General features: G+C 43.3%; 1 protein-coding gene across 2 annotated transcripts in view; it reads right to left on the bottom strand.

Moving 5' to 3' along the window:
- Window positions 1-881: 881 nt before the first annotated feature.
- LOC110530232 (glypican-1) overlaps window positions 882-20438 on the bottom strand; it is a 102737-nt gene continuing 83180 nt past the window's right edge. For both annotated transcript variants that reach the window (XM_021613129.2, XM_036985802.1), the window contains 7 exons: window positions 19643-19806; window positions 13921-14086; window positions 13669-13799; window positions 6252-6377; window positions 5653-5786; window positions 5317-5492; window positions 882-4331 (listed from right to left, as the gene is read on the bottom strand). In XM_021613129.2, the coding sequence (XP_021468804.1) occupies window positions 4123-4331; window positions 5317-5492; window positions 5653-5786; window positions 6252-6377; window positions 13669-13799; window positions 13921-14086; window positions 19643-19806 (1106 nt within the window). In that variant the 3' untranslated portion in view covers window positions 882-4122. The remainder of the gene's footprint in view (window positions 4332-5316; window positions 5493-5652; window positions 5787-6251; window positions 6378-13668; window positions 13800-13920; window positions 14087-19642; window positions 19807-20438) is intronic.

The raw sequence follows: 20438 nt of genomic DNA, 5'->3' as shown, positions 1-20438 counted from the left end.
CAGGCTAGTGGCCATCGAAGGTGAGCATTTGCACACTGAAGTCAGTTATGGCGCTGAATTACAGTCAGGTCAAGATCCTGGTGAGGACGACAAGTACACAGATGAGCTTCTATGAGACGGTTTCTGACAGTTTGTGCAGAAATTCGTCAGTTGTGCAAACCCACAGTTTCATCAGCTGTCCGGGTGGCTCGTTTCAGACCATCCCGCAGGTGAAGAAGCCGGATGTGGAGGCCCTGGGCTGCCGTGGTTACATGTGGTCTGCGGTTGTGAAGCCGGATGGACGTACAGCCAAATTCTCTAACATTTCAACTTTCTGGCAACAGCTCTGGTGGACATTCCTACAGTCAGCATGCCAATTGCACGCTCCCTCAAAACTTGAGACATCTGTTGCATTGTGTTGTGTGGCAAAACTGCACATTTTAGAGTGATTATGCTGTTTAATCAGTTTATTGATATGCCACTCGTCAGGTGGATGGATTATCTTGGCAAAGGAGAAATGCTCACTAACATGGATGTAAATACATTTGTGCACAAAATTTGACAGAAATAAGCTTTTTGTGCTTATGGAAAGTTCTTCTCTTTTATTTCAGCTCATGAAACATGGGACCAACACTTTACATGTTGCATTTATATTTTTGTTCAGTATAGTTTAGAGTGAGGCTGGCAAACTCCCTCAAAAAAAGCCCAGAATAAAATGCATTGTTGCCTATTAAACATACAGATTTTTTGTTGTGTCTGTGTGAACCCTGCTTTTCTCTCCTCGACTGCTCTCCTTTCGGTTTGTCCTGTCTTGGAATTTCCCTTCTGCGGGTTGATAAAGTTAATTCATTCGTTCATCAATCACACAAACACCCACCACAAAATGAACATGACACAGGGCATCTTTAAAATCTTACAAGGCATATAATTGACACAAGGTTCCAGGAACAAACAACAGCAAATTACACATATTTATTCAACCTGTTTTTTTCTTGCATCTATCGTCACCATAAACACAAAATCTCCATAGGTTTTTTTTTCTGAAAACAAATAGAACCCAAAAAATTAAAAATTAAATTCCAATGTTTTTCTTTCAAATTGGCACCTTTCAGAAATGCCTGCCACATTCAACTCATAAAGGGGAAATAAACATGTCCAGGACCCCTGGTTATATCAGACCTGGGTTCGAATACTATTTGAAATGATTTCAAATACTTTATCTGTGCTTGATTGAGCTGGCCTGGCTTAATGGACCAATAGAATAGTCCCAAAACTGCAACCCCCATCCATCTGCAAACACAAAGGCAGGGTAGAGCAAACACAAAGTGTTTGAAAGATTTCAAATAGTAGGTGAACCCAGGTTCAAGTTATACATTATGCTATTTCACCCGTCTCAAACTGCAGCCATCTCAGTGGTCCATATTTATCTGCATACACAAACACTCATCGATAGACGTTCATGGAGTGTCGACTCAATTATCGATCCGTCATCTTGTGATCTCTGATCTCAGTCTTTGTGCAGACAATACCATCTTATCGACTTCCTAGGCCTCTTACGTCATAAAAGTGCAGCGTTTATAAAGAGGGGGGATTTAGAATTATACAGACGAGAGCGGGAGAGGGGTTAGAGGAGGACAGGAGAGGGGGATGAAGGTTGCTGGGGGAGGGGGGTGCTGTGCAAATTTTGTTCAGTGGCATTGAGAGGCGTGGCCATTAAAAGTGAGTGAAGTCGGCGTCAGTGAGTGGTTAACTGTGTTTTTGCATTGGAATGTCACTGTGGGGCAGCCACGGGCAGTTCACATGGTACGCTCCAGGGAACCCTATGCCTACTCACATAATAACCTGTTCATCAGATCACTACCCAGTGTCACTATCATAATGCTTGTTTCTAGGCGTTTTCACCTATTCAATACATGTGTTCCGAGACCAAGGTTCATAGTCAGTCCGAGAGGACTCTTAGGTTTTCACCCAACCTTTACTTAATTCTGTTCAATTGAGCCAATTGATTGAATAATGAAGTGCATATCAGATCAATGGAATAGAATTGTGTGAAGGCTGGAAGGAAAAACTGGATGCAAAAACTCCTGACTCCGCCAGGACCGGCTTTGATAACAGCTGCAGTCCTCCTGCGTGAGTGCTCTGAACTCTATGGTTCTGAATGGGGTCATGTTATTTCCTGTGTGTTCCTCCTGAATTCTCCGCATTTTCTGCCTCAGAAGCCGAAGCACAGGCCTAGCGGACGGGTCGCTTAGCTTCCCCGGTTCTGGTGTACAGCCATAGACTGAAGACCCTCAATTATAGTGTGTGACCATATCTCTGGAGCCCTAACTCTCCCCAATCTCCTCATTCATCGCACTTTCGATGTTGGCTATTGACGAGCACAGTCCGTATCAAAACCTCTCCATCTGGCCCTCAGGGGGCCCATTCAGTCTAATGGAAATGTCCGCAACATTGTGTAAGAATCTATGGCTGTTCAATGCTTTCAATATCATGTGGAGTAAAACACAGAATCAGTTCTTATTGCCAAACGTTTCTATCCGTTTCCATCTTGTCGAATAAGCCCAAATACACCTTCTTTGTCAAGCGACCACACACGTTTGCAGTAGAATGAAGCACTGTGTCATTGTCAGGAAGCCACGCTGTCACGTCAAAGCTTCAGAGAGCACAGAAGGTCGTCATTTGCGAATGAATAGTATGCCATGAAGGACAGCCTGGGAGGGGGAGATAAAAGAGAGGTGGGAGTGTGAGGGAGAAGAGGGAGAAGAACGTGGGAGATAAGACGGAATGGAGCTGGGACGCAACGGAAAAGACAGAGAGAGGGGGGGGGGGGGGGGGTGGAGACAAACACGAGAAAAAGTCAGCGTCACGGAGTTCCAATCGCTAAGTCAACTAGTCCAAGCAAAGAAGCAGTCGTTCAGACATGCAAACAGTCTGCTTTGCAACATGTGGTTCGAGTGCAGTATAACCCCTCCACTGTAGCTGACTGGCTCCAGTCTGAAAATATTGGTCATTGGTACCATAACAACTCAATCTTTAGCTACAAAGTAACACATTATAATGTTAACTGAGCTCCATTACCAGAAGACAGAACAAACACACACCCAGCCCTCTCCTAGTTTCCCTTCTTTCTGTAAGGTAGAGCACAAACGTCAACCTAAATACAGGTTCTACCATATACTGCCAATATAGTGTCGATACTGAGGACTACTGTGGTCACATTGACACAAATATGTTTTATGTTTCCAACAAATTCCCCAATCCAACTAAAGCCTAGAGAAACATATCTGCTTTGGGAGAGATAGAACGAGGGGTGGAGGGATGGGAGGAAAGATGGATAGAGGGATGGAAGGGTTATGTTACTCCCACAGCAGAGGATCAAGTCGTTGTGAATATGATCACGACTAATATTACAGCTTACATTACCAAGCTGAGGAGGGGAAAAAAACTGCTGATGCAAAGCGCTTTCATTTTCTCACTGTTGTGCCCTGTGATGTTGTGTGGGTTTAACGCTAAGACGTTTTCAGGGTCTTACCAAAACCCCTGGGGCCAGCTTATCCTCCTTAAAACTCATCAATACTTTATTTCACTTGAGTTTGGGGTAGAAACACTTTTTTGCCCCAAAGATGCTCCAGGGGGTTTGATATTCTGTTTTTAATAAATGATGTCCTCAGACATAAAGACTGTTTAAAAGAGTGGGAAAACAAATGTTTGGCTCAACGTGGCTGAAAAGTCCCCCCCCCCCCACACACACAGTGTCAACCAAGACTTACATCCTCTATATCGCTATGGTCTATAGACTGACTCTTAACATGTCTTCAGTACAGATATGTTAGAGCACCCAAACACCAGAAAGCAAAACTAAAGAAAAATGTGAAAAGACCAGCTGTAGTGGTGCCGTATAACGTAAAATAAAAGACAAGAACAGAACCCCAAAATCTATGAATAATATAATACTCATTACTCCATTTTTGTTCTGATCTGAGACCAAAAGGAAGTATTTTTCCTTATTTTAGTTTTATTTTGGCAAATTAACTAGGTAAACCCCCGACATCGTCTCCTCGCCTCTCCTCCCACCCCTCGTCCTGCCCCCCCATGTACCAAACTCAGTCCCGATTGGTGGAATCCCCTGGAATCCCCTGTCAATTACCGCCGGAGCAACAACGTGACCAATGAGAGCAGGTAGAGGGCGATGAAGGGGAGATTGTGGTTGGCTGAGGCTTTCACGACCTTCTTGTTCTCCGGGGGGTAGGCATAGAGTTTGGGTCTGTCTGTGTTTGGGGCCATGAGGCGTGGGCCCCGAGCACAGTTATCGTCAGCGCACATGCCACTTCCTGAACCACTGACATCATCACCTGGGGACAGAGCAGAAAAATAAAATACATTTTTTAGAGAAAGAATCTGATCTGTATGGTATAGCAAGAAAATGTCTCTGCCTTATGTGCCAGTAAGCACTAAGTCAAAAGGGCAATACCACCTCTTTTCAATCTTACATTCATAATGTCCCAGCACCATACCAGTGTCTACATGTGAAGAATCTTGTTACAGGTTTCGAAAATCCTGTTTTTTTACATTTAATCCCACTTTTTAAGGACCTTTCTTACCTTTTTAACCACAGAACATACAAATGCCGTTTTCACATATCAAGACACTGATATTGTGCTGGAGATAATGAATAGGAGTTAAAAAAGTGGTGGAATTGCTCTTTAAATAGTTGATAATACATGCAAGCTCTGCTGGCTGAAAGGTGCTTTACCGTTTGCAGCCCACTTTGTACATGTAGAATGGACTCCCAAAATGAAGACATATATTCTCTAATACCTTATCCTGTTATAATTCCTAGTAACTACAAACAGCATTTAAATCAGGCATTTGATAGACACCTCAGAAGCAGGAAGAGGGCACTCGGGTTCAAGGAAAAAAGACTGACATAATGCAGCCCAAAAATCTGCCCTCAATTATTAGAAACGGCATCACAATTTAGGCCAAGTTCTTTTCTCTGTAACTTAATTCCAGCTCAATCCTATAAAAACTGAAATTGCACTGTCTATTTAAATCAAACACACGTCACAGAAGTAGGCAAGTGAGCTCTTCACGGTTAAATATTCTCTCTTTCTCTAGGCCTCCTTTATCGTGTAGAACAATAGCTTTCAGAATAGCTATAAAAGGGACAATTTATTTTCTACGCAAAACAACAAGCTGAAGACAATTAAAACAGCATATCAAATATTTCCAGGCAGTCGTATGATGTCAACATGACACAATCTCTTTCATAGCTGGAGGATGTTGTACCTGAATCAGTATTCACATTTTATTAGCTGATCCTAGGTCTGTACTCACTGGTGTCCTGAAAGTCTACATCGTTGCCATTGAAAGCGTTTCTGAGGCGATTGGTCATGATCTTGAGCTGCATGATCTGTTGGCGTATAGTCATGTCTGGCTTGGTGATGTCGATCTCTACCTCAGGGTTGTTGATCTGACTAGCCAGGCCGTCACCCATCACCTCTGGAAGGTACCTGGGCGACAAGGAGAGAGGGTGACTGGTGGGCACTCAAATACTCACACACGCAGAGACACCCGAAAGCATGCACACTCACTCACACATATACATACAGTATACACACACATATAGCATGCTTGCGCGCACACACACACAGACGTGGTTTAAGGTCATACCTGGCACGAGCCATCCCGTTCCAGCACTTGTCGTCGCCCTGGGCCCTGGTGGCCACCCTGTCGCTGCAAAGGGTGCTGGGTAACGAGACCCAGTAGGACTGCATGTCCCTCAGCCTTCTCGACACATCAGAAACCTGGGGACCATGACATTATGTCATTAGTACATACAGTGGCAAAACGTTTTGCAATGGAAAATGAAAATGTGCATTTCTTATTGGACAAGTTCAGGTAGACCCTCCCTGTTTCAGTCCCTTTTCTTTCGTTTGGTGCCTAATGAAAACAACCTGTGTACTGGAAACTGCTATCAAAAGCTATTCGATATCAAGTTTGTTCAAGCATTTACATTTTCTGCAGACAGCTTCTGTATTAGCAACAAACAGTTTGTTTATTGTAGGAAAACAATGATGCTTGTTTCCATTCCCTCACATTTGATATGCATCTGACTCACTGCATTCTTGACTGTAGCTTTGCTATTTATGCATTCTTCACAGAGTAAGAATAAACATGACTAAACAGGAACAGTATCATATCTCAAGTGACTGAGAAATGAGAGAGAGAGAGAGAGAGAGAGAGAGAGAGCTATCGACAGTATCACTGACCAGTTTCTCCAGTCTGGCCCCAGAGGTTGGGCTGTCCTGCACTGTAACCTTCCCCCTCTTCTTCACCTCCTCCAACCCAATGTTGCTGGTTCCTCCCTCCCTCAGGTTCCCACAGGCCTGAAACACCTGAGAGTAGAGAGAACGGGAGAGAAAGGGGAGAGTAAGAAGGAGAGAAAGGGGAGAGAAAGGGGAGAGTAAGAAGGAGAGAAAGGGGAGAGTAAGAAGGAGAGAAAGGGGAGAGTAAGAAGGAGAGAAAGGGGAGAGTAAGAAGGAGAGAAAGGGGAGAGTAAGAAGGAGAGTAAGAAGGAGAGAAAGGGGAGAGTAAGAAGGAGAGAAAGGGGAGAGTAAGAAGGAGAGAAAGGGGAGAGTAAGAAGGAGAAGGGGAGAGTAAGAAGGAGAAAAAGGGGAGAGTAAGAAGGAGAGAAAGGGAGAATAGAGGGAGAAAGTGAGAAAAATATTTGGTTGAATATTTAGGGACAAAAACTACAATGTCAAAATGACAGTTGAACTCAACTTCGTAATGAAACTTTGTCCTCTAAACTCTTACTCTCCAGTACTGAAACTTCCCCTTCTGAATTGAAAACTCTAAACCCAGTACTTAGCCACCTTATACATGACGAAACAATACAGAATTGTGTGTGATCTCTTTAACATCTCACACAACACAAACACCAACAACACTTACTGTCGTTAAAACTACTAGCCCTAATGCACTACTTACAGTAGCTAGCACTATTACTGTATAACTACTTACAGTAGTTAGCACTACTAGCACTACTACTGTATAACTACTTACAGTAGTTAACACTACTAGCACTACTACTGTAGCACTACTTACAGTAGTTAGCACAACTAGCACTATGACTGTAGCACTACTTACAGTAGTTAGCACTACTAGCACTACTACTGTAGCACTACTTACAGTAGTTAGCACTACTAGCACTATTACTGTAGCACTACTTACAGTAGTTAGCACGACTAGCACTACTTACAATAGTTAGCACTACTATCACTACTACTCTAGCACTACTTACAGTAGTGAGCACTACTAGCACTACCAGCACCACTTACAGTAGTTAGAACTACTTACAGTAGTTAGTAGTACCAGCAATACTTACATTAGTTAGAACTACTTACAGCAGTTAGCACAACGTACAGTAGTTAGTACTACCAGCACTACTACTTACAGTAGTTAGTACTACCAGCACTACTACTTACAGTAGTTAGTAGTACTAGCACTACTTTGCACCACGTATAGTTGTTAGCACTACTAGCACTACTTACAATAGTTAGCACTACTTACATACATGAAGGGAACATTTTGACATTTGCCATATGGTTGATGAGAAACTCCATATGGCAAATGTACGGTCCCTTACTAGACGTCCGGGAAGTCATCGAACGAAGTCTCTCAGACATTCGGTTTCCATTTTATAAAATGTTCAAATGTTTTCATTTTTCCGCTGTCCCTGTAAATCCCGCCAGAGGGCGAATGGAATCATATTGCAAATGTACAACACATCACCAATCACAACGTGGCCTTTTCTCCTAAAAGGAAAAGACTTCGAAGACGAAACTTGGTGAGCATAGGTTTGGCATAATGGGGAGTTGGTCCCAAACAAGATGGCATCGAGGCCTCAACACTTTTTGAGTTATGGCCATTTTTCTGGGATTAAAGGTCAAAAACTAAAATAGAGCACTAATTTGACCCCTTCACGTCAAAGTACATAAACCTACGGTGTCAGGGAAAAAATAACCAGCCTTTTATCTATCGTAATTTAAGAGAAATCGTACATTGTACAATTGGTGATGTTCAAAAAAAAATGTTTTTTTCCCCAAAAAGTTACAGATCCAGTTGCAGCGTGTTCAGACAAATATTTTTTAAGTAATTTAACCCTCTGTAAATAAGTCAATTCTTAACATAAAGACTTAAAACTCAAAATGTTATAAGTGCCTACCACATGGAGGATATGTGTTCACTTTCAGCTTCCTGTGTCAACCAGAAGTGCCTTAAAATTGTGTCATAGGTGCAGTTTCGAAGGGTTAAAAAGGTCAGATCTTTTCAAAACTTCATATGTGTGATTAAGCAACCCTCATGAGCTGTAAATCTGTAATTTCTCCCAACAAATGTCAAAGAAAAGCTCTCTCACACACACAGCAAGGATGGAGTGAAAAAGTGCGGTGCTTAAAGACACTCAGAGCCTGCAATGGCATTACCATTATCTCTAGGCTGTGCCGAGTTCAACGAGATGCCCACCTTGACCGTAGCTCGCTTGGTCTGAGTGCAGTGACCGTCAAAAAAAGAAGGCCCAAAATGAAGCCTGGACCTAAATTTCAAGTGCTTTTGGGAGACAGAGAGAGAACCGTTAAGGTTAGAAGCACAATTTGACCTCAGGAACGTTCCTGAGGTCCTCCCGATCTGTGCAAACCTTGACCATGTGGCATTAACCCTTAACAGTGAAACTGTTTTTTTTCATCTCATAGTTTACATCTCTCCCCATAGAAATACATTGCCTGCTCCTCTAAATTCAACCTGTAGCCTATGTGGGTTATGAATGCCTTATGAACCTGTCTTCGATGACAATCCATCAGGCCACTATGAGGTCTACCTGTGTCGATTCTAAGGTTCCTGAAGCAACCGGAAGTGGTTAAAATCACCCTAAAGGTGTTTTTGCCATGCCCAACCTGCAGTTAGATAGAAATAGTGCATTCAACCCTGTGTAAATCAGTCAGTTCTTAATATATAGACTTAAAACTCAGGATTCCGTAAAAGCCTACCCCAATGAGGATATGTGTTTACTTTTAGCTTCCTGTGCCAACCGGAAGTGCCATAATTGGGGTCAAAGGGGCTGTTTCGAAGGGTTAAAAAAGTCAGATCTTTCCAAAACTTCATGTGTGATTAGGCAACACACATGAACTGTAAATCAGTCATTCATCCCATCAAATTTCCAAGAAAAACTCACACACCCACACAGCAAGGATGAAGTGACACAGTGTGGGGCTTAGAGACAGACAGAGCCTGCAATAGTTACCTTTGTTCAAACTATCAAAGAACCGTTAGAACTAGAGCTCCAAAACTTTAGAAACCTGTTCTAGAGCTTAAGTCGAGATTGCACGGTGAGTTATGTGGCTCTGGAGGTTCTCAGAAGGAGAAACAGCCTCGTACATTTGCAATAACTTCAATTCATTTTGACATCACGAAAATGACGACATTTAGAAATGTCCCAGAGTCGCACGACGAGGTGCATTGAAACCGCCTCGGCCCATAGAGACTGACCCTAACGTTTCTGTCCAATAGCTCATTCAAGGACCCTGTAGTAATGCCCGGAAAATGTGGATTTTCAACACCAATTAAGGTCGCTACTCGGGCTCCAAATGACCTATCGAGCCGAAACTTGGGATTCGGGGTTGCCTCAGCTAGGCCTACATATAATATCAGAACTGGACCCGCAGCTAGAACGTAACTACGTGGTTTATGTTTTTATTATGGTTTGAACAGAAGGCAGAAGGAATTTTGGGCCTGCTCTGAAATATGTGATAGTTGGCCTCTAAACGAGTTGGAGAAGTGGGTGTGGTGTCAGTTTGGTGTCAGAATGAGATCTAATTTATTGATGGACGGTGACTTACTGGCTGACTTTTGTCCATTTGCAATATGTTTAAACAGTGAGGTAAAATCACCAAAATGACATTCTGAAATCAACACCAACGAGAGATGGAGAGGATTTTGGACATTTTTTAAAAAACGTTAAAAAACGAGTCCCACTTCTCTCATGTCACCATCGAGCGATGGAGAGGTACCACTAGCACTGCCTGGCCATCCCGAGTTCATCAGGCCAGTCAATTTTGCATTTCTGAAGAATTTTTGAGCATGTCAAATTCGTGATGGTAACTGCCCATTGAAACATATTGCAAATGGACAGTCGTGCACCTGGTGATTGGAATGGGTTACCAGGAGCACAATTTTAAAATGTTTTTTAATGCCATTACAGGGTAGCAAGGGGTCCACGGTTGCGTAGGGAGCAGCCCCCATCCGTGCCCATCCAATAGGGGGCGCCCCTTGTCATTTTGGACGTCCCACTTCTCCCTCAGTATACATGACAAATAGACCATCTAGGTTGATTCATGGTTTAACATAGTGCTATATATATATAATTTGGGCAGTATAAATGCCTTTGAGACATGGTTCACTGACTTTGGGGTTTGCAAACCGACTTCCATTGATCATACATGGCAAATAGACATAACATCCTGATTTGGCACTTCAAATCTTTCACAATGCATTTTTACATTTCTTATGGCATTTGGCAACAAAAAAAAGTGACTTTTGACTTCGACTTCCTATGAAATCATATTGCAAATGGACAAAACATATGCCTTATGGACAAGTAAAACATTTTTTTTATGATAATAAAATGACAAAAGTATGTTCATACAGTTCTTATACATGTGTAAGTGACAAAAAATCTAAAGAATTAAAAAAACAAAATAAAAAAAAAATGGTCCAGAAAACACTTTTTTAAGGGGGTGATACGTTTTTTCTTTTCTTTTCACAGTTTCGACTTTTGACTTCCTATGAAATCATCTTGCAAATGGACCAAACATATGCCTTATAGACAAGAAAAAAATAAAACTAATAATGATACTAAAATTTGACAAAAGTGTGTTCATACAGTTCTTATACATGTGTAATTGACAAAAAAATCGAAAGAATTTCAAAAAACGGTCCAGAAAGCACTTTTTAAGGGGGTGATACGTTTTACTCTTGGGTCTTGACTTGTGTTACATTTGCAATATGAAAAATTACGGTGGAGCGCACTCGCCATCTATTGGATTTTTGCAGTGTTACACTTGGCAATTGCCACATGGCATTTGCAATCAACTTTGAATGAAACGTTGTCCAATTGAGTGGTATTGTACATCGTGTATATTTCTTTCGTACGGTGCCAATGTGATCCTATTCATTTCTGTCAATTTCAGGGGGGTGTTCCCTTACAATAGTTAGCACTACTTACAATAGTTAGCACTACTTCCAATAGTTAGCACTACTAGCACTACTTACAGTAGTTAGCACTACTAGCACTACTTACAATAGTTAGCACTACTTACAGTAGTTAGTAGTACTAGCACTACTTAGCACCACTTACAGTAGATAGCACTACTAGCACTACTTACAATAGTTAGCACTAGTTACAGTAGTTAGCACTACTTACAATAGTTAGTACTACTAGCACTACTTACAGTAGTTAGCACTACTAGCACTATTACTGTATAACTACTTACAGAATTTAGCACTACTACTGTAGCACTACTAGCACTACTTACAGTAGTAAACACTACTAGCACTACTTACAATAGTTAGCACTACTACTGTAGCACTACTTACAGTAATTAGCACTACTAGCACTATTACTGTAGAACTACTTATAGTAGTTAGCACTACTAGCACTACTACTGTAGCACTACTTACAGTAGTTAGCACTACTAGCACTACTTCTGTAGCACTACTTGCAGTAATTAGCACTACTAGCACTACTACTGTAGCACTGCTACACTAATAGCCTGCTTACAGTAGTTAGCATTACTAGCCTTGCTTACAGGAGTTAGCACTACTATCACTACTACTGTAACACTACTTACAGTAGTTAGCACTACTAGAACTAATTACAGTAGTTACCACTACTAGGACTACTAGCACCACTTACAGTAGTTAGTAGTACCAGCACTACTTACAATAGTTAGTACTACTAGCACTACTTACAATAGTTAGCACTACTTACAATAGTTAGCACTTTTTACAGTAATTAGCACTACTAGCACTACTGAGCACCACTTATAGTAGTTAGCACTACTAGCCCTGCTTACAGTAGTTAGCACTACTATCACAACTTACAATAGTTAGCACTACTTACAATAGTTAGCAAAACTTACAATAGTTAGCACTACTAGCACTACTTACAGTAGTTAGTACTACTAGCACTACGTACAGTAGTTAGCACTACTAGCACTACTTACAACAGTTAGCACTACTTACAATAGTTAGCACCACTAGCACAACTTACAATAGTTAGCACTACTTACAATAGTTAGCAAAACTTACAATAGTTAGCACTACTAGCACTACTTACAATAGTTAGCACTACTTACAGTAGTTAGTACTACTAGCACTACTTACAGTAGTTAGCACTACTAGCACTACTTACAATAGTTAGCACTACTTACAGTAGTTAGTACTACTAGCACTACTTACAATAGTTAGCACTACTTACAGTAGTTAGCACTACTTACAATCGTTAGCACTACAAGCACTACTTACAGTAGTTAGCACTACTTACAGTACTTAGCACTACTTCGCACCACTTACAGTAGTTAGCACTACTTACAGTACTTAGCACTACTTCGCACCACTTACAGTAGTTAGCACTACATACAATGCCAGAGGACTCAGATTTAACATCATATAGTAACCTAAGAATTTCAATGCCAAGAACACACACACCTCCTACGCTCCTTCAGATTTAAGTTAAACTGGCCTCTTGTTTAGTCTGTTTTGGATAGCTCTGAGGCTCTCTGCCTCTCCTGCATAAATAACTGTTCTATAAAACACGTAAACACACATCTATGATATACTGTATGGTACCAACCTGAGGTAGAAGGTGCCCCTACTCACGGATGTTGAACAAATTTGTCCTACTCCCAATCCTAACTGTAACTCTGTTGACATGTGATAACTAATGAAACCAGAGCAGCTGCAATAGCAGTAGTTGCACACTGAAACATTTTATGAATCAAACTGACTTTCTAAACCTGGTAGGACGAATAGGCCTATACATCATCGATAGAAGATCATCGATCATCGATAGAAGACTGTCAATAAGCAGGTGAAGCTGTCCCTAGACACTGATCTCAGGTCAGCTGGTTTCCTCCCTAGTGGTTAAGGTTAGAATCATGTAATCTGATCCTGTCTGGTGTTGTGAAGGCTAGTCTGCCAGGTCATGGCAGAGCCTCAGGCCAAATCTGACCTCGACACCTGCGCAGTACAGAGAAGCCTTTGTTCCCCAAAACTATTTACATATTTTCCCACCTTCACTACATAAAAATAAAAAATATTTCATGGCTCCTTATGCTTTTTAACAGGCACATAAAAGTGGTGCTTGTACACCATTAAAAGGAGAAGTTAATGGTTGGCCTTGAGACTGTGTTATGAGTCCCTGTTCAGGTATGTGGAACATTATTACATTAAATCAGCACAGGTATTCAACATCAGGCTCTGAATACGTGATATGGCTATGAGCCCTGATCAACACCGTATTAGTTTGATCGGTAATAATATTATAAAGTGTGGACTGGCGGTAGTATATCTGTAAGTGTGCGTGCGCGTGCGTGTTTTGTGTGTGAGTGTGCTGACTGCTGTACTGACCTTGGTGTTAAAGGTGTCTATGTTGTCCATCATGGTGGTGATAGCCTCTGAGATACGCTTGGGGAGAGAGAGGAACACCACATTCACACTGGATGCACCCTCAAACCTGTTAGCCACCTGCAGCATGGCATCTACAGAGACGGGGGGGACGGGGGGGGGGGGGGATACAATATTAAAATGTGAATGCATGCTTATAGGCATTAAATGAAATGAGTGTGCAAATGTGTGTGTGTGTGTGTTTATATGTCTCACCAGCCAGGTTTCTCCACTCTGTGTCCAGGTCGGCGTGGTTGGCAAGGCAGCCCTTCAGCACGTTTGCACAGTAGTTGGCACAGGGCCTGGCAGAGGGCACGCCACGGCAGTGGCGACAGTACGTCATCTTCATGATGGCACGCACACACTCTGGGCTCAGGGGCACCTGGGAGAGGAAGCACACAACAAAACAGATGACACATACAGTACCAGTCAAAAGTTTGGACACAATCAGTGGTGTTGTGACAAGGTAGGGAGGTATACAGAAGATAGCCCTAATTGGTAAAAGTCCATATTATGGCAAGAACAGCTCAAATAAGCAAAGAGAAACGACAGTCCATCATTACTTTAAGACATGAAGGTCAGTCAATCTAGAAAATGTGCATTCTTCAAGTGCAGTCGCAAAAACCATCAAGCGCTAGGATGAAACTGTCTCTCATGAGGACCGCCACAGGAAAGGAAGACCCAGAGGTACTTCTGCTGCAGAGGATAAGTTCATTAGAGTTAACTGCAGCTTTGACAAATCAGAGGCAGAAACAGCCTGGCATCCAGGCTAAATACAGACCGACATGTTTCCCTTCAATCATGAAATGAATGTCCCTGTGAGTTCTTATGGTTTTCTTTTCATACAAAGCCTTGGCCGTTCCAACACCTCTATGAGCAATAGCATATGTTCCAATGACAAACAAGACTGAAATAAATGCATCAGGCCCTTCAGTGACTGTCCCTGCCATTCCAACGGTTACTACTGCTTCTGCCACTACTACAATAGTTCCATTATTGTCATTCGCTATCATGGGTCCTGAGATATGTGGAAAGGAGAACAGCTTAAGATCCTGTGAATAAGCGAGTTTCCTTGGCGATGTGTGAACAAACGACACACACACACACACACACACACACACACACAATACAGCGGGAGTTCACTTCCCATGGCCATCCTTTTACGCTAGCGCCACACTTGTAGGTTTTAGTCAACCTGGTTACCGTGGAAACTGATCAGCCAAGAGAATTAGCTTTTTTTCCCACTGCATGACACATCCGTCTTCACTTTCCACCAGATCCCTCCATCCTTATTTTCTTCCGCCTCTCTCTCTCTTTCTCTCTCCCTCTCTCTCTCTCTCTCTCGCTATCCCACTGGGCTGTTCCCTAAGGAAAGGGTTATGCATTATGACTGAAACTGGGTTAATACCAGTAAGCCCTGCTAGTAAGAGAGCCCCGGCTACGCATACAAAACTCCAGTATAAGTGTGTGTGTGTGTGTGTATCTGTGTGAGAGGGAGACTGAGAGCTCAGCTCGGAATACCAAACTCCTCTTAGCTGACATCGGGGGCGGTGTGATGCTTTTCCTGGAAACCGCCACCCTTGTCATACCAAAGTCAGACAAAGCGTAGTTAGCAGAAACATGCAGACATTAGCTAACAGTATCCAATGTTCTAGACAAATGAACATGGTCTCAGGACCACGGACAGAAGCCTCTTCCTCTAATGATACCTGACAGTGATGGCACTGATGAGCTAGGTTCCTTATCTACTCATTATAATGGGATTGTTAACCTGCTACTGATATCGTACCAGGAGACAGTTGACTTTACATAAAAATAGACTGTTGATGATATTGATGTTGACAGCAGGTCAGTGACTATCTATTGATTAGGAAACAGTCAATATGAATCAATGGGAATGCAGGGTTCCGGTGATGACATAAAATAGTGTTGGTTTCACATCCTGACTCGACAGCACGCCCCCGTGTCCCCCCTCCTCTCCTCCTTCACTCCTTTTCTCCTCCGCTCGTTAGGCAAAGGAATGAGTCAGGCAATCACTGTTTTGATGAGAGAGAGAGACGGGGGGGGGTGGAAAGGCGTATGTGGAGCCAGAAGAAAAGAGTTGACAGTAATAAAGTTCCAGAAAGCAAACGGAGAGACAGGAGAGAGAACACGAAGACCTAGAGTCAGGGAGTAGACACAAAGGAAGAGACAGAATATTTGAAAGGAAGGATTTTTCCTTCATTTGAGTTAATGTTATCATCCTGCACACATTCAATGAAGTGAGGGCTTTGTAGCATGACTGCAGCCAGAGAAGCCTATTATCGTCACCGTCTGATGGAAAACTCTTATCTCCAAAACAGAAACTTTTCAGGAAATGGACAAATATTTTCCCATTACAGAACATACAATTCTGAAACGTCAGAAGCTATTTTCCATAAATTTTCTTGGTCCTAGAGTCTTGAAATATTCAGAGTACATAGAAGGGAGTCATTGCCTTCAATAAATGTTTTAAAAAACAAGTCAACCGTCAAAGATGAGAGGTTTTCATCAGACAGCGACGCTATACTGTTTAGCCTGATCCCAGATCTGTTTGTGCTGTCTTGTCAACTCCTTTTCATTCATTGTCATGCCAAACAATGAGGCAATGAGAGGGACACAAACAAATCTGGGTTCAGGCTTGCATACTGTAGCTCTGACATCCCAAACCATAGACAATAGGCTTAATGGAGTGAGCAAATCATCCATGCCCTGATTGCTTGAGGTTAATGCTCACAGTTTTCCTCCCTGTAATTCTTTGGATGCACACCAAGGAGAGAGAGGAGAGAGGAGAGAGGAGAGAGAGAGGAGAGAGGAGAGAGGAGAGAGGAGATAGGAGAGAGGAGAGAGAGAGAGAGAGAGGAGAGAGGAGAGAGGAGATAGGAGAGAGGAGAGAGAGAGAGAGAGAGAGAGAGAGAGAGAGAGAGAGAGAGAGATACTGGGCCTTGCTAACCGACACAGACACAAACTACACAGTTCTACACACCGACCTTACACTAATTAGGTAACCTTTGGAGAATTGTGAATTAAGTGTGTGTGTGTGTGTGCGCACGTGCCACGCCAATGACATTATCAGTACTACATGTAAACAGTACATTATTCAACCTTACCACTGTGACCCTGCCTACACTACATCTCCATATACTGTATACATGTCAGAGAGGTCCTGGGAATAGGGTGGCCTCTCTCTCTTTCTCTCATTGTGTAATTAATGAAGATATATGAGTAGCCTCTTCCCCCTGTGTTAGCCGTACTAGACTCCAAGCCTCATAGTGATATATGTGGCGCGTGCTGTGGCCTACTTCCTACTGTACTGTACCATCAGGACAGAGAGCGTCCCTGAAAACTGGTGGTGATGAAGGTAGGGAATACACACAGGGAGGAGAGAGAGAACTATCTCTGAGCAAAAACGTTTCTCTCTTTGTCTCTCTCTCTCAATCTTTCCCGTTCCTTTATGTGTGCACACTAACCCACACTCACAGATTAACACACACACACACACACACATCTGCAGGCGGTTGGAAAGGAGAGGCACCATAAAGTATAGCCCTGGGCTCAGGCAATCAGCTCCTGCTGCAGCAGTTAATGTCAACGCACCCATGAGAAATGGCCCCCTCCACACACAAGACAAGAGTAAGGTTAAAATCAGAGCACTACTACTGAGAAACATCCGCTCTTCTGTAGGGGGTCAATATTGATGCGATGGTGAAAAATGTCCCCCCGTCATGCATAGTGCAAGGGGAGTGTTATAATCAGCGCACCAATGACATTTGTTGATATTACCGGAATAGGGAAAGATACAGTTCACACTCTCCTATTCTGAAATATGGAAAGTGCAGTTATTAAAGTGAAATTAGGCTTTTATAAACTGTTTGAGGTCATCTCTTTGCAACAGTCATGAGGAAGTATAGCCTACTAAAAGTGTGTTCACTACTATATAATTGTCCTCTCCATATGGCAAGGTGAGGGTATTGTGCTGATGTGAAGGTTAGCGTGTTAGCGTGATGCACCTCTCTAAGTGTAAGACACACAGCCCACACAGAGGGACCTTCGGGTAACTCAATTAAGCGCACAACGTAGCATTGCCTAGCTGCAAGCATAAGGGAATAAAGCCTAGAATTACAGTGGCCACAGGTAGCGAAGCCTAGCGAAGCGAAGCCGCGAGCATAAGGGAATAAGGCCCAGAATTACCATGGCCACAGCTAGCGTAGTGTAGCCTAGCGTAGCCGGGGGAATAAGGGAAAGCATGGCAGAAGTTAGCCCAGCCATGCCACAGGCATACTGTAAGTGGGCATTAGAGTTAGCATGGGCTTAAGGGGAAAAGGCCAGGCATTAGCATGGCAACAGTTAGTGTAGCCTAGCCTAGCAGGGGAACAAGGAATAGTATTAGCATGGGCAGACAGCCAGACGCTAAGCTGGCATTTCTATTTATGACGTATACCCTGTGGATCCACTCTCCAGACCTGCTAGGCTGGACTACAGAGCACTGCCAGCCCGCAGGGTGTCAGGCTGATAAGCAGTTGCTAGCTATCTCACCCCCACACACCTATTCCCCTCCCTTCTCCTCCTCTCCCCTAGAGCTGCTTGATCTGATCCATATTTCCTGACTATAGCCGTGTTGCTGCTGCTGAAGGACATTCAGCGATGTGTCCATTAAATGACATTGGCTGGGGAAAATGCGTAAGTAATTAGTGCGGCTCTTACAAATTACAAAATGTCATCCTTGCACTAATGCCGGGGCGCAGGGCAACCGTTGCTATTCTCAATGAGGTCAGGGAGTATTCTGGCACGCATTAACACAGCCACACAGACAGTACTCTGGGATACGGTGTGATTTGATGGCAGGGGAGGGGAGGGGGAGAGAAGGTGTACATCTCACAGTGATCTCTTGTCACAGCCAAGGTCAACATGTGTGTACATGAGTGTCCCTCTCACTCCGACTCTCCTTCCTCTGTTACCCGTTGTCTTCCATTCGCTCTTTCTTCTCTACCTCATCTAAACCCTCTATACCCGCTCTTTCTCTCTCCGTTTCCCTTTCTCCTAACCACACAATCCCAACTGCAGTCTGATTGGAACTACAGGGAGGAGAGGGGGGGGGCGTACCCATATCCCAGCATGCCATCTGGCATTCTGCTCAGCCCGCTGCCTCCCTGGCTGGTCCAATCAGACTCGAAACTCCACATAATGCATAAATCTCCCCTTTCTCCTCCTCACCTTCCTCTCTCCTCCATTCCTCTACTCTCAACCCATTCCTCTACTCTCCTACCTTCCCTTCCTCTACCTCAGGTAGCTCCATTGACATTGTCCAGAGCTGTGGCTCACTCTCTCCCTTCTCTCCTGTACACACTGTATGTGTGAACGACCTAGTGTTCTGCTCTTAGATTTCTCCCTCTTCTGATGCGCCGTAACTCTATCAGAGATTAATTGGCCAGTAATGAGACGCACAGCCCTATTTATAGGCTGTTAATGGGCCCCGTGACTGAGTGTGTTTGCCACACACTGTTCTAGAGAAGCAGTACAGAGCCGCCATAGAACTTCTGTACACAGTGTGACGCACAGCCGCTACAAAGGTCCGAAGCCACAGACAACACGACAAGACAAAATAAATTGCCGGATGCTGTAGGATTCATGGAGGATTTGAGCCGTCCATTTAGCTGCCTGTAGTGTGGGTGTTTTGTTTACATTAGAAGAAAAGGCACCAGGGATTCTTCTCTCATGCCGTGGCATTAGTTTGGTAGAACGTTTCTCGAAACGTATCTCAAAGCTCCAGATTCTTGGTGTATAAAGTGGCAGATTGATGTACAGTAGGTTTAATTGACAGGATGAGAGAGGGACAGCGTGCGCGCGCGAGAGAGAGAGAGAGAGAGAGAGAGACAAAGACACTGGCAAACATAAGAGGGAGAAACATAATCTGTCTTACCTGTGACACCTTGCGAACCACCTCCCCGCTGATCACCAGTCCCTGGACAAAGGAGCGTGCCGCCACAAATGTACGTGTCACCTTCAACTTGAGGTCACGGGGGGTGTCACCAAAGGGTCGCAGCGTCTCCGACTGCTTGGACACACACTCCAGGTAGTCATCACCTACAATCAAAACAACTTTATTAGTTAAACACCCTTCATACTTCCCTCATAATGACAGCTAAAGCAATATAACAACCTCACAAAGTTAAGAATAAAAGTTGACAGCAAACAAGATGAAAATCATGACAATATTTACCAGGGTTGAGGTTATTCAATTTCAACGCAAGAGTTTGTGGGGTCGGAAAAATAGAGAGTGAACAAATGTGAACGATGACGAAGGCCAGTGATAGACGCCAGCCTGGCACGTTCATACAATTTGCCATTGTCTGGATGGACGGCTGTATATTTGCATCTCATAGGAGAGAGTCAACACCTTGGCCGTGGCAATCTCGGGAAAGAGACGTCCCGACGGAAGTCCTTTGGGACATTGGCGCTAGGAGAGGTGTGATGACTGACGTAAACTCGAAACAAATGAAATTCCTGTTACTGTGTGAATTACGTTGTCGTGTTGGGTTTGTTTCAAGGGCTGCACATGTTAATATGTCTTATGGCATTGTGTCTTCTGGCCGATGTCTGACTGGAATTGAAATGGTATGTCGGGTTGACTGGTTGTCAGGCACATTCCTGTTGTTTGGTCATAACATTCAAATGGAGATGATTAGATTAGAATCTGCCTGGTGTTTTGCTGTCTT

The sequence above is a fragment of the Oncorhynchus mykiss genome, chromosome 8 (genome assembly GCF_013265735.2).
Source record: "Oncorhynchus mykiss isolate Arlee chromosome 8, USDA_OmykA_1.1, whole genome shotgun sequence".
NCBI classification, from domain to species: domain Eukaryota; kingdom Metazoa; phylum Chordata; class Actinopteri; order Salmoniformes; family Salmonidae; genus Oncorhynchus; species Oncorhynchus mykiss.
This window is presented reverse-complemented; position numbering and strand designations above follow the sequence as displayed.